Consider the following 14,522-nt stretch of genomic DNA (forward strand, 5'->3'; position numbering starts at 1 on the left):
TAGTCAAGATGTGACTGAATCAAGAGGGATAACCTCCCTTTCTTTACTTGTTAAAGTGTTTTTAAGCATCCAAGTAATCCTTTGAGTTATTTTAACAACTTTTGTAATATGTCCTTGAGTCCCTAGTCTCATCAATTTCCTGCAAATTAAATCTGCAAGAAATTGATTAATCTAGTACTATCAATGTGATACACATATGCTTTATGTCTTTACTCATCCACTTAACACTCACTTGGTTTATTCTCCTGACCATGGGTATGCAGTCTGATATTGCTAGCAAACAATCCCTGGTCATTCCCAATACACTACTGATGCATTTTTTTTGTAGTTTAAACCATGTTGTTGCTTGGTGCAGTGATGTTGGTTTGTTAATCTTATCTTTACCTCTTTAAATTCCGTTTTTATTCATTAGTCATTGATTGATGCTCATCTGAATATAAAGAAATTTATATTATACTGTGCCACCCTATATTCAGATTAGTCTAAATAATATAGAGGAACCAATCATCAACTATGCTTATATTATCACTTTATCTTCAGGCCGAGGTTATCAATAGCTTTTAAGGCTTCCGCAAAGGTCCGATTAATTTTATGAGCAGTGCAATGAAAAAAAATCAGGCAAACACCAAGTTTAACTCAACAAAAGAAAACATTTAATGTGGAATAGTACAACATATACATTCAAGTATAACTATCTGCAAAAGGTTATCAAATTGAACAATTACAAAAATTCATATTCAGATATTAGTAACTTCTTATTTAGGTTTGAGGATTATGGCTAATGTTGACACTTCTTAATTCTTAAAGCATCATTAATTCTTTCACATAGTTCTCTCTACTCAATTAGATGAATTAAATCATAAATATATTAGCTCAGTTTAAAGTATTCAGAATAATTACAATCCATTAACTATCAAACATTCATTTTTCAGTTCTTTATGCTCAGTCAATCAAGTTGAGAATAGTTCTTAAAAGTTTAACCTTCCAAATGTTACAATAACTAATCTTATGACAGGCTACACTATATTCTTTCTCAGTCAGCTAACACTTAATAGATCAACATAACACTTATTATTTCGAGGGGAAAGTACTTCAGTACATCTAACATCCGACCATTAATTGACATAATATCACAGCTAAGGTCAAAATATATCCAACGGAGTTAACTGTTATAGCTTCACAGGTTATAGAAAGGACAACTCTTACCGGATTACTGCTTCTACACATCGAATTTGCATAGGCATATTTGAAATTCTAGTTGACTTTTACTTTATGGCAACACAATTCAAAGAAATCTTCCACTATAATAACTGAATTATAGACACAGAAATACACATGTCTTGATGCACTTGGTTTAAGCTATCTACTAATTCCTTATTTTCTTCTATGTATTAACTTCAGTTCTGCACTATTCTTCCACTAACCATTTGATATGTGCTGTAAATCGACTAGGAAAGGACAAGAAATTAATAGACATTTCGAATTACTTCCTTGTCCTTTCCTAGTCGATTTACGGCACATATCAACTCCCCTTCTGTCACTCGCTACTGATCTCTATGCTGTCTCTAAGACAAACTCCGTTTCTCCATCAGCAGCCAATCAAATCCCATCAGTAAAATTCCATAAAATTATCTTTACTTATAGAAATAACAAAAAAAAGTATATATATCACGGTTCACATAAGGTACATTTAAATTCATATACACACAGTTTCTTATAATAAATTTTACAGAATAAAGTAAATAAAATGAATGTCATTTTTATATAGAGTCTTTTTATTACTATTACATATTCTAAGATTATATAATTAATTAATAAAAAACAAAATTCAAAGCATTTATATGAATAATATATTACAAGTAAGAGGCTAACAACAAATAATATTTACAAGTCTTGCTTATGATATGGTAGGTCATGTTAATTATGAATGAAGTATTATTATTTATAAATATCTTCATTCACAATTTAACAGTGCCATGTAAATTAACATACATCTTGATTTTGGTTGGTTAATTAACTTTGTATTATTTTTTAAATTTGTTATAACTGGGATTCGGCCTAGGTAGCCTAAACTTTCATTCCATATTTTGGCTCTAACATATTCCACTGACTTTTAAATAAGTTACTATTCTGTGGAGTCTCACAGATCTGGTCTTGCACAACATAGCATCAACACAGAACACAAGATTCTATGGAAAGACATACAGCTTGTCCATATAAGTTATTTTAAGATTGTATGCTTATTCATGAAGAGCCCCAAAGTTTTGTTGTATTATCCTAATTTAAAATCTAATAATACCTTATCAATGTTGAAAATTTGGGAGATTGTTATCCTAAGCAATTGCACCCCCCCCCCACTCAAGCTCGCATTCTGTTTATTTATTTATTTTTATTTTTTCAAGCATGTAGCACCAGTCTTAAATGGTTAGTCGACTGTTAAACATTTTGTCTTGTTTGTGTTCATGCTGAAGACAGATAAGTTCATAAGAGCTCTTATGCATCATTAAATATTTTATTAATTGCTACTATAGTTATGTGTATACACTTGATGACAATTATTCTGATTTGAGATATAAAAAGTCCATCATTATAGTGAAGAATTGAGTTTCCAGGAGGAACAAAAGTTCAGAAACTGAATAGGCCAACTATCTAGAAGACCACATATGACTTCTGTGTTTGAATCTAGTATGTGACCAGAGGATTCCATGACTCATATCCACACCATGTTCTGCAAGACCGACTGCTGTTTTAATCAGCCTACTATAGTCATGATGTTTTGTAATCTTTATATATGGTTATTTTGGTGAAAGTAAGATAAAGCGTCATGTTTAGGTAAACACCTGTTTATTTACCTATTTTTTTTTTCAAATTTCCAGTCTGTGCCAATATCATGCTTTTTTGGACTAGAAAAACAGGATTATAGAATAATAGGAAAACATTGAGATTATACAGGGGTGGGGGGATGGAAAGTTTTGATAATCACCTAGAAGTTCAAAGCCTTATATTTAACAACAATAAACTCCTATCATATGCCTACCTTCCTAGCTTATTTAAATTATCCTGAAGAATCACTACATCAGCATTATATCTGGTGAATCTCCCTAGCCTCACATCATCCAAACTGAATATCTCATGCAATCCAATGACATTAAATTGCAATTTAACTGTCTCTGAACAATGACACTGACAAAAAACTTCCCCTCCTTATTAAAATTCCTAACAATGGCAACAGATGCAGAGATGTTATATAATAAAAGTTTTGCATTCATCTGTCTACATCTTGCAACCATATTAAAAAATAAAAGTTACAATTTGCCATTTTCAGAAAAGGGAACATGGCTGGTACTAAATTCAAATATGAAACAGTCATTTAAGAATGTGAGATAGGTACAGCAGATAGATATGTTTCATATATAGTGCATTCCAAATATAGATAGAAATTATGGTTACATATCACAGTTTCACAAATTTTAGGAACAGTTTAAACCACTATCAATGTGACTGAGGAGCAGTGATGTAATAGGGTGTCAATATTTTCTTCGAATAAGCATTCATATTCGTAAATACTTGTCTGTAGTAATTTTTTGTTGTTACACTGAATCCCATGGCTAGTGTCAATCCTATGTTAGGCCAATACAGATTTATAAGGTTTAATCAACTGAATAAAATTCTGATGTTCAGAAATACTTATTTCAATTGATCAATTGAATTGATACAAGTCATAGGAATATGGGACTTGTATACACCAGGCAACAATGAAGAGCAGAGAGCCTGTCATTAGAGGAAAGTAGAGGAAAGCACCTTTAGCACAGGGAATCAGAATTCTGTGAATTTCATATTCAGATTAAGAAGATGTGGAGAGGAGTTCAAAATTTATTTATTTTTGGATTATAAATACTGAGAAGGGCAGTTTTCTTAGTAGTTTCTATTTCTTCTTAGAGAATTCTTTGAGGAGAACAAATTTTGCAGTCTCTTGACAGAGAATAATATATATATATTATCCGATTAAGGTTGGTTTATGGCTGATGGAAACAGAAAGAGGTTGTCATCTTTGCAGCAAACATATAGAGAGGATAACGCTCTTTGCGATTCTTTTTTCCACAGAAAATTTTATTGATTTTTTTTTTTTTTTTTTTTTTTTTACTTTTTGTTGATTTTTTTTTACTGATCTCTGAAGGGTAAAGAGAAACCCTGTTTAATTTTTGATAGGAACTTGAATGATCTGTGAGAGGACTGACTGAGTTAGACAACAATTTGGATATCACTGAGATAATACCACTGCATTGTGATGTACAAGTCTATTAATTTTATTCAGCTGACTTTTATGAGCTTCTCCACAAATAACTGCATAAAATACTGGGGTCATATAAAAGTAAGTTCAGTTCCTGATTATAAACTTTAGGGTCCAAAATTACAGTGTCATTGCCATTATCTGCTTGTTCAATTCTGAAATAGGAATATATAAATTCAGAAGTTTTTGAAGGGGGTGATTAAGCGTCAAAGCTGCATAACTGAGAGGAGACCACCATATAGCCTTTAAAGGATTGCAGAGATCCGATGAGGGCTTCTGACCATATGTCCAGTCCTTACCTTCTTGTGGTACAACCTGTTAGGTATCTATCTGGATACTGAACGAATGATGATGGGCTGGCAATTTGGGATTTAGCCGACCAAACTGAATTCTCATTGGCTTAAACCATAAATAAAATGATGGTACAACGTGACTGAATTTCATGCTGGGTGGGGAGTCACCCAGTTAAACAAGGGCACCCGTTGTTTTTGCCAGGAAATCAGGGCGAACAGCTAAAAGTCAGCTATTGGAACAAATCCTAAAACACACCCCAACTCATCATCACATCAGTTCAAGATCGGTACTATCAACATAAGAAGCCTGAATGGCAAAGAAATGGAGCTAGCTGAAGAAATAGATAAGCACCAGATCGACATAATAGGGGTGAATGAAGCAAAAAAGACAAAAACTGGTGAGATCTTTCTGAGCAATAAATACAAAATGTTACATTTAGGCAATGACAATCAAGGAAAAGAAGGAGTAGCTAGAGTATTCAACACTAAATATAAGACTAATCTTCTTGAATGGCAGACAATATCAAGTAGAGTGATTTGGGCAAATATCAGAATGGGGAACTGGACAATCAGACTTATTTGTGTCTATGGTCCCACAGAAGGTTCTACTAAGGTACAAGTGGAGGAATTTTTTTGAGGCTTTAGAGAAAGCAACTGACACAACGAAAAAGGAAAAGTTGGTCCTTGTGGGGGATCTAAATAGCAGAGTAGGAAATGATTATCAGATATACAAAAATATTTTGGGAAAATTTAGAGAAAAGAGCAAATCTAATTAATAATGGCTTGATATACACCAGACAACAATGTTCCAACATAAAAATGTGCACAAATTCACATGGAGAGAAGAGGCAAGGAATAAGAAAAATCTCATTGACTATGTTATTGTTGAAAGTGATGTTTTCTCACTGGTGCAAGACACTAGAGGTTGCAGAGAATTTGAAATAAAAAATGATCACCATTTAGTCTTGAGCAGGATGAAATTGAACATGTAAGAAAGTTTTAAAGCGAATAAATGTTAAGCAACTCTCAGATGTGAACTGTAGACTAAAAAACGAAACATTATTCAAGAAAAAATGAGTTTGAGAACAGAAACCAAAACTTGGAGATTTAGTGGCAAATCCTGAAGAAAACATTGATTATTTCAGCCAGAGAGGCATGTGGTGAGGTTGACCACAAGGATAGAAAAATCAGAACTTCAGGGTGGACACAGGAAGTTAAAGAGGTAGTGAAGGAAAAAGAAAAAAGCATATCAAATGTTCCTGCCAAATAAGTCAGCTTGTGGTCTTAGAGATTACAGAGACAAATGTAAGAAAGCTAAACACTGTGTAAAACTAGTTAAATAAAAGTCATGGGAAGACTTTGATAAGAATACAGAAAATAATTATCGAGAAGGTGATAAGATATTCTAGAGGTGGTTGAAGAAGCTCAGAAATGGAGGAAAGAGTGCTGTAAAAGGAATTCAAGATGATAAAGGTGACATGAAAACTGGAGAAAAAGATATCCTTGATGTTTGGAGTAATTACTTCAAAAAATTGCTAAATGAAACAATCAGTGACAGCACAATGGTTAAAAAACAATCAACAGGTATGCAGTCAGGAACACATATTCATACTTGAAGTAGAAAAAGCCATCAAAAGCCTGAAACGTAGAAAGGCAGTTGGGGTAGATGATATTTGGCCAGACATGCTCAAGTATGGGAGTTTAAAAGTCTTACAGTGGCTGCACTGCATAGTTCAGAGGGCCTGGACAGAGGGACAAATTCCAGATGATTGGAGTAGAGCTCTCATAGTACCCATATATAAAAAGGGAAATAAAACTGAATGTGAGAATTACAGAAATATTTCCGTATTGAGTGTTCCTGGTAAGATTTATGAAAGTATACTTGAGAAATGGTTGAGAAGGATTGTGGAAGGAAAGCTTGGTGAAGAACAAGTTGGTTTCAGGCCAAGTAGAGGCTGTCAGGATCAGATTTTCAGTTTATCACAAATAGTTGAGAAATTATGGGAATGTAATAACAAAGATCTGTATTTAAGTTTTTTAGATCTGGAAAAGGCACATGACAAGGTGCCAAGAGAAAAGCTATTCAAAACAATACAGTTGTATAGTGTCAATGGGGCATTATATCAAAACTTAGTCTTTATCTGAGTTGTAAGTCGGCAGTTAGAATTGATGGAAGTAGGAAAATGGTTTTATGTTAAACCTGGTATTTTATGATAACACAGAGGGTAATGTACAAGGTTGTACATTACCCTCTGTGTATGTACAACAAGGTTGTACATTATCCCCCGTGTTATTCATTATGTATATGGATCACATTATGAAGGAAAGTGATAATAAACCTGATATCAAAACTAATAATGTTAATCTCAGCTCTTTACTTTATGCAGATGATCTTATACTTCTAAATAAATCCAGTACAAGTTTGCAAGATTTCCTGACTAAGTTAAATAACTGTTGTAATAAATTTGGTATGAAAATCAGCAATAACAAGACAAAGGCAATGAAAATAGGTAGAAATATTGAAAATATCAACTTGTTGTGAATGGTAAACTTATAGAACAAGTAAAACATTTCAGCTAATTAGGCACAATTTTTAGTGAAGATGGTAAATTAAATATGGAAATAGACAACAGAATCAACAAAGCTGGTGAAGTCACCTGAATAAATTTATATGGAATTAGTCAAAACACTGAATTAGCTGTATACAAGGTGTTCAAGCCAATTTCAACTTATGGATCTGAGAGCTGGATTAGAAATAAAACACTTGACCAAAGGCTAGAGACCACAGATATGAGAGTCCTCAGAAGATTAGGAACGTGAACAGACAGAATTAATGGCAATATCATATTAAAAATGAGGATATTAGGGAAGAACTTGACATTGTTAGCAGATCTAATCTTAGGTGGCACGGTCACTTAAACAGAATGGAAAAGGAAAGATTATCAAAACAAGTGTTGTCTGTGAGGTTGACAGGAAAAAGACTCACAGGAAGATAAAGATATAGGTGGATGACACAGTAAAAAGTGCTTTACAAGACAGAAATATAAGATCTGCTAATGTTGGAGTCTTGACAGGTAACAGATTGATTTGGAAGAAAATTATAGATAATAAGTTAGTGGTAATGTAAGTTTTTCATGTAGTACTAACATATCCTGTACACCAATTGAGGGTATATATTAGGAATTTAATGATGATGAAGTTTGTGAACCATGACATGTGCAACTTAAAAGCATAATTTAATAGCTTCATTACTAGACAGATGCAAAATACTATGCTCAATGTTGTGGAGAAAATCCAGATATGGAAAATGTTCAGAAATGATTTCCAATTCATGACCTCTAGATAGAACATTTAGTTCATCTGCTGTTGAAGCAGATAAAATAGTTGAGTTAATGAGTAACCACTTTGCAAGGGTATATCATCCTAGTGAGGTTACTGCTTTAACATATGTGACAGACACTGATGTGGGAATAGGGGGTGGATGAATTGGAGGTTCTTAGGATATTGCAGAGAAACTCAATGTAAATACAGATGTGGAATTAGATGGAATATCAGCTTGGGTTCTGCGAGAATGTGCAAGAGAACAGGTAATGCCTTTGACTAGGCTCTTTAATTTAATTCTCAACTCTGGTAGAGTTTCCAAGAGAGTGGAAAGAGGACAAAATAATTCCTTTACATAAGGGAGGTTATAAGACTGCAGTAGCAAATTATAGACCAATCAGTATCTCAGGCATGGTGCTAAAAGTACTAGAAAAATTGGTCAAAAATAGAATTCAAGAATGAGTAGATAAAAATATGATACTGTATGAGGGTCAACATGGTTTTGTGAAGATTCAGTCATGCATTAGTAATTTACTAACTTTTTATAATAGAGTAACAGAGGAGTTGGATAAAGGAAATGGCTACAAGATGATTTTTCAAATGCTCTGGACAGAATACCAAATGGAACTCTGTTAAGCAAATTAGAAACATATGAGGATGGATATGACATTGGTTAAGTGGATAAGAGGGTGGTGGACTGATAACAAAAAGTGGTATATGGAGGGGCAGAATTGAGGCAAAAACAGGTGACTAGTGGTGTACCACATTGTTCAGTGCTGGGACCAATGCTGTTTAATTTGTACATAAATGGTATAGGAAATAACCTAAAAGTAAATATTCAGTTGTTTGCTGATAATGCAAAATTAGGTAGAGTAATAGTTAATCAAGGCAATGGGGTGAGATTGCAGGATAATTTATATAGGCTGTTAGTATGAGCAAAAGTTAATGGGTGTCAGTTAATGTCAAGAAATGTAAGGCTATGCACATTTTGGGATAAACAGATTACAAGCTATGTATCATATTGATGGCACTTCATCTATTTCCTGAAGTACATATTGATGTACTCCAGGAAAGGAAGAGAGAGAGAGAGAGAGAGTTAAAGTTTAGAGGACATATTGCTAAGGTAGCCTATAAGATTACTTGGCTATTGAAGAACACATCAACAATTAGAGATAAGGTAGTTGTTATTCCTCTTTATAAGGCTTTGAGATGCCCACATCTGGATTACTGTGCTCAAGTCTGGGGCCCTGGGTTTTTTGGGGATGAGGAAGCAGTGAAGAGGATTCAGAGGCGAGTGACTAAGATGATGAGTGTCCCATGGAATGTTCCCTATGAGAATAGACTGAAGGTGTGTGGATTGCAGAAGTCGGCTGATAGGAGATATGATAAAAACATTTAAGTTACTTAAATGGTTTTATAGAATAGATGCAGGGGAAATGTTTCAGCAGTCGGGTAGAGGGAGCAGAACAAGGAGCATCATCTCTGGAAATTGACTAAAGGTGTGTGAGGACTAGATTTTTTGCTTGGAGAGTTGTGAATGAGCAGAATAGGGGTGTAGAGTCAGTTGTGAGTGCTTTGTCTGTTAATGGGTTGAAGGAGTGGATAGATAGGGTTGCCCATGATAAGTCTTTGGACTCCATCGAGGTGCCTGTATAATAATAATAATAAGTTATAAGAGACATACTGAAAAATTCTTATACTTTAATTTAATTATTAAATTAATTTCTATTCCTATGTGGCTACTTTTGTAAATTCTTGAGCAAGGAAATCATACAAATATGGATTATGTGATTTAAAACCTGGGAGAATCTTAATTAAATATTTTCACAGTAGAAATTCATGTGGGAAACATGATGATCATGGGGTAAAGCCAAGAACTAAACAGAAAAAAAAAAAAAAAAACTGTTGACATTTTGTTGTTGACAAGAACATATGCTGCCTACTTAATCACCTCAATAGACAGAACCAGAATGTATATTAACATGGAAATGATGAAGCATATTTATATCATCTTAAACAAAAAAATAAAGTGATATCTCAATTATTTGTCTTTCAAATAATCAAACTTTTAGTTAATCAATTCTTGAATAGGCAGCATGCCCATAGATTGCTGGAAGCACTGCAATTGTGGATGCAGTTAATGTTACTTTAAATGACCAGCAAATTCATTTGGTAACATGTCAGGATAATTGAGAGATCACTGTATTTGTATTTTATATGTTAAGAGAAAGGATAAGAAAAAGGAACAAACCATTGCAGTATCTGATGGTAACCAAATAGGATTACTTGTACAACAATCAGGCATTATTTCCTTCATTGCAATCCTAAACATTTCACTTCCATTAGCAGGAATTCCATACCTGTTATATATATATAAACTATAAGTATATAAACACATGAAATTACACACAAACACACAAAGTTAGAGCAAGCAAGCATAGTATGCTAAACTATTTTTTAAAATTTCTCTATGTTCTTCTGATCTCCAATTCAAAAGAAATAGAATTTCTATTGAAACATGTAATTCTTCTGTATGTGTCTCCAATTTTTATTTCATCTCAGTCAATCTTATAACATGCTCAATGTAGCATAAGTTAGATTCAAACAGAAACTTCTCAAAGTAATGAGCATCAATGCAATAACCACAATCAAAATCTAACTTCTTTTATTATTTTGGAACTGGGAAGTTCCAAAATAATAAAATATCTGGGTGAACTGTTTTAGATGTAAATAATATATTGAAATTTCTGAATCACAAGATAAACAGATAAACTATATTTGTGTTATAAGATGTATATGTGTTATCTGTGTAATACATATTTATGCACAAATGGATAAAAGTGTGGTTTGCACATTTTGTGGTGTAGGTTGAATTCAAACAGAGAACTTCTAAAATTAATTGCAAGTATCTTATCATATAATCTGATGGGGCATTGAAACAACCTCAAACAAACCTAACTGCAAAGCTCCAAGATACAAAGGGAAGCTGGGTTCTTTTGTTATCATTGTGATCCTCTGTGACAAAACCTATATATGGATTGTTTTTCCAAATAACGAAATACTCATGTGAAATGTTTCAGATATAAAATAATATACTGAAATTTCTAAATCATAAAACAGATATGCAAATTAGACAGGATCATCTGATCATTAGTTATGAAGGTTAGCTGACCTTTTATATTCCTATGAAGACAAAGTTAGTATGAAAATGAGAAAGGTCTTGTTTAACTGAAAAATGGAATGTTGAATAATGTTAAATGAAGTTTGAATTTGAATAATTTACTTTGCTAAAGTTTGCTGTTAATTTCAAAAATAATATCCAATTTTTTTGAACCACATATGGAATTTTAGAAAACCTAGGTAAAATATAAGGCATATCTTTATTTTTATCAATTTAACCTAATGATAAAATAAATAACTTGATAAAATTATCATCATCATCAGTCTTTTGACCTGCAAACTTATTGAAGTCCTCATCTAGAATAGTAATTGCATAAACACACGAATGATCTATATTCATACTTTATATCTTGATGGATCATGCAACTACTACCAGTATGTTCAAGAATGGCTTTATATTTGTGATGGGAAGAACAAAATTGAAGTGCCCAGAATAAACAATGACATCACAGACAGTTTGAATTTTTCATGAGCTTGAAAAACAGGAGCTGAACCAATACAGATAAAAAAATGATAATTATGTAAAAAAATAATTTAATAATTGGAATTTTCAGCTAGCTTTCCTACCGCTGTCAATGCATACAAATAAAGAGAGATAAACAAAATTGGCACAACACTTAAAGCATAAGTGCATGTGACAATATATGCTATAAATTAAAGATGACAAGAAATTAGATTCTCGGTTTCATCTTTTGTCCAAGTGTAAGCAAATCAAGTTTGTGTGTGAAGTCACTTCACAGCAATTGCCTTAGTATGCCATAATGCAATGCGTTATGGGAAGGGCAACTACCCAGACTGGTTTTGACCTCCATTGAGGTCTCATCAGTGGGAACCAGACCCAAAAATGATACCAAGGTTGAAGCATAGCTGTGCGTTACTTCAACCTTGGATCTGGATCCTACTGATGATTTTGGGCAGTCATCCTAAGTAACACTTTTCATACCTGCGTTTCATCAATTAGTATTTATTTAAATTTCTTTCTTTGAATTCTGATAGCTGTAGATCAAGTGATCCCCCATGCAGTTAACATTGTCACATGTACTTGCATTGTAATTGTTGTTCTAAATTTATCTCTATTCATCTGTATGCATCAATAATGGCTATTGGTGCATACAGAGTTTAACAGAAAAATCTGCAAGTATGAAACTTTTTTTTTTTTTCCTTACAACATTCTGTTACTATATTTTTCATCATCATGTTGCCTGCTCATGCCTCAATATTTAGAACTATATAAGTAATAATCCTGTTACCAAACAAAATCTATTTGGATAAGATTCTCTATTCTAAGTAGGGGATGATCTATGCAAATTTATCTCCATAGTTTATCTTCTCATTCCACTTGATTTTTGCATGTCCTTTTTTAATATATATATATATATATATATATATATATATTCATTTTAATATAAACTGACTAAAAATCCGAGAATTATAACAATTTGAGATTTATTTGAAAACGCAACATGTTTCGTTGGGATTGACTTCATCAGACGTTAAGAACATAGAAAGCTATTAAAAGACACTGAAAAAACCTTTTCGTCAATCCCGACGAAACATGTTGTGTTTTCAAATAAATCTCAATTTGTTATAATTCTCGGATTTTTAGTCAGTTTATATTAAAATGAACATATCCAACCTCCGAGTTAATAGTAATAGTCATATTATTAATAATATATATATACAGGGTGTTCGGGATAAATTTGACAGTTTCGTAAGGAAAAAGAAAATCTTCTTTGTATCTATTAAATTTAATGAATTGACAAAAAAACTTTACAGGCAGAGTTAATTACAATACTATCAACAAGATTTACTCAAAATAACCACCATTAGCATCGATCACAGCTTCAATTCTGCTTCGGAACCTCGAACAAGCTGATGCTACAGTCTCCCTGGGAAGGGCCGCAAAAATTGTTTTAATTTTATCCATTAACTGGGCTTTTGTATTACTGGAAGTGCGATTGGTGTCTTTTTCAACTGTGCCCCATACAAAATAATCCATGGGGTTAAGGTCTGGGGAGTTTGGAGGCCAAACATTTGGACTGGTGAAGTCGTAGAAATTTTCAGACAACCATTTTTGACTTTTCCCAGAGGTGTGGCAAGGGGCCGAATCCTGCTGCCATACATACGGCCTACCATTGGCTACCCTTGTTATCCAGGGCTTGACTACAGTTAGCAACTCCACGAACAAAGCCCGAATTCCAATGCCAGGGTTCTTCAACACCTGTTCCTGCAGATTTGCGAGGAATTCTGCTGTACGAACGCAATCAGATCGTCTGCTAGGGATCTTTCTTCTTGCTACATCCTCGTAGTCACCATTGCAAGTCTCTAGTTCATGCCTGATTGTTTTTACTGTATTCAGGGAGCATTGGGCAGCAGTCGTAATATCCTTATTTTGATGGCGGGCACGAATCATCATGATACAAGTTATTCTCTTCCATGATTCAGGTGGGTTCCAGCTATCCATCCTTTCTGACATCTTGTATATGAATGAAGAAGGGTCCAAACTTTTAAATGAAGAGAAGTGTGTGTTAATACATGTAACTTACGGAAAAATATAATTAATTATAAATATGTCAAATTTATCCCGAACACCCTGTATATATATAATATAAATTTTAAATGTTTAGAAACACACACACACACACACACACAATAATGCTCAACAGTGCTAAATGATGTAATAATAATAAGTTATTATTATCATATTCATTAGAGACCTTCAGGGAGTTAAGAACTCATCAGGGAAAGCTATACATTACCCACAGCAGCTTTTATACTTTCTCTTAATTCATTTAAACTAGATGAAATAGAATAGTAACCAGAGGATAGAATTTTTTTATCTGTCTGGATTGAACCAATTTACTGGTTCCTCTGAAGATATATTTCTGGGTAGGAGCAAAAAATTTCACTCCCAGAAAATAATGATCCATCTGAAAAAAACACACACTCACACACATATATATATATATATGAATTGACTAATCAGGATTTAAGAATTATGGAAGTGAAAAAAAAATACAATGCAAAAATAGTATTTATTTATTGTTACTATTAACAAGGAAAAAGAATATTGATAATTTAAATTTGAAATACAAAATGAAAATAAAAGAAAAGTTTTATTTATAGAGAAGATATAAGCAGAGTGAGTGAGTGTGTGTGTGTGTGTGGGGGGTCACAGATATTTTTAAATACAACTTATTATGACTGCTATTGTAGAGGGCTAAATAATTTTCCATTACAAATACTATAAAAACCAATTTTAAAAAATCAGTAATGTGTTTGTAAACTTCTTCTGATTTCTATTCAAACAGTTTATCCTTCTCATTACAAGTTACCTAAATAACTGCATCTGTCATTAAAATCCTCTAAGCTTGCTGTTTACACAAAGTCTGTGTAAACAACAAGTTTAGAGGATTTTAATAGGCAGATAGAATGCA

At 33.1% G+C, this 14,522-nt stretch overlaps 1 protein-coding gene across 3 annotated transcripts in view; it reads right to left on the reverse strand.

The window, feature by feature from the left end:
* Nucleotides 1–14,522, reverse strand: part of Jarid2 (Jumonji, AT rich interactive domain 2) — a 557,336-nt gene that overhangs the window by 118,431 nt on the left and 424,383 nt on the right. For all 3 annotated transcript variants that reach the window (XR_016549859.1, XM_090408748.1, XM_090408747.1), the window contains exon 16: nt 10,157–10,265. Coding sequence is in view for 2 of the 3 variants with exons in the window: in XM_090408748.1 (XP_090264874.1) it covers nt 10,157–10,265 (109 nt within the window). In the remaining variant the exon portion in view is untranslated. The remainder of the gene's footprint in view (nt 1–10,156; nt 10,266–14,522) is intronic.

The sequence above is a fragment of the Typopeltis vanoorti genome, chromosome 18 (assembly GCF_054136105.1).
Source record: "Typopeltis vanoorti isolate ZY-2024b chromosome 18, IOZ_Tvanoo_1.0, whole genome shotgun sequence".
Classification (NCBI taxonomy): domain Eukaryota; kingdom Metazoa; phylum Arthropoda; class Arachnida; order Uropygi; family Thelyphonidae; genus Typopeltis; species Typopeltis vanoorti.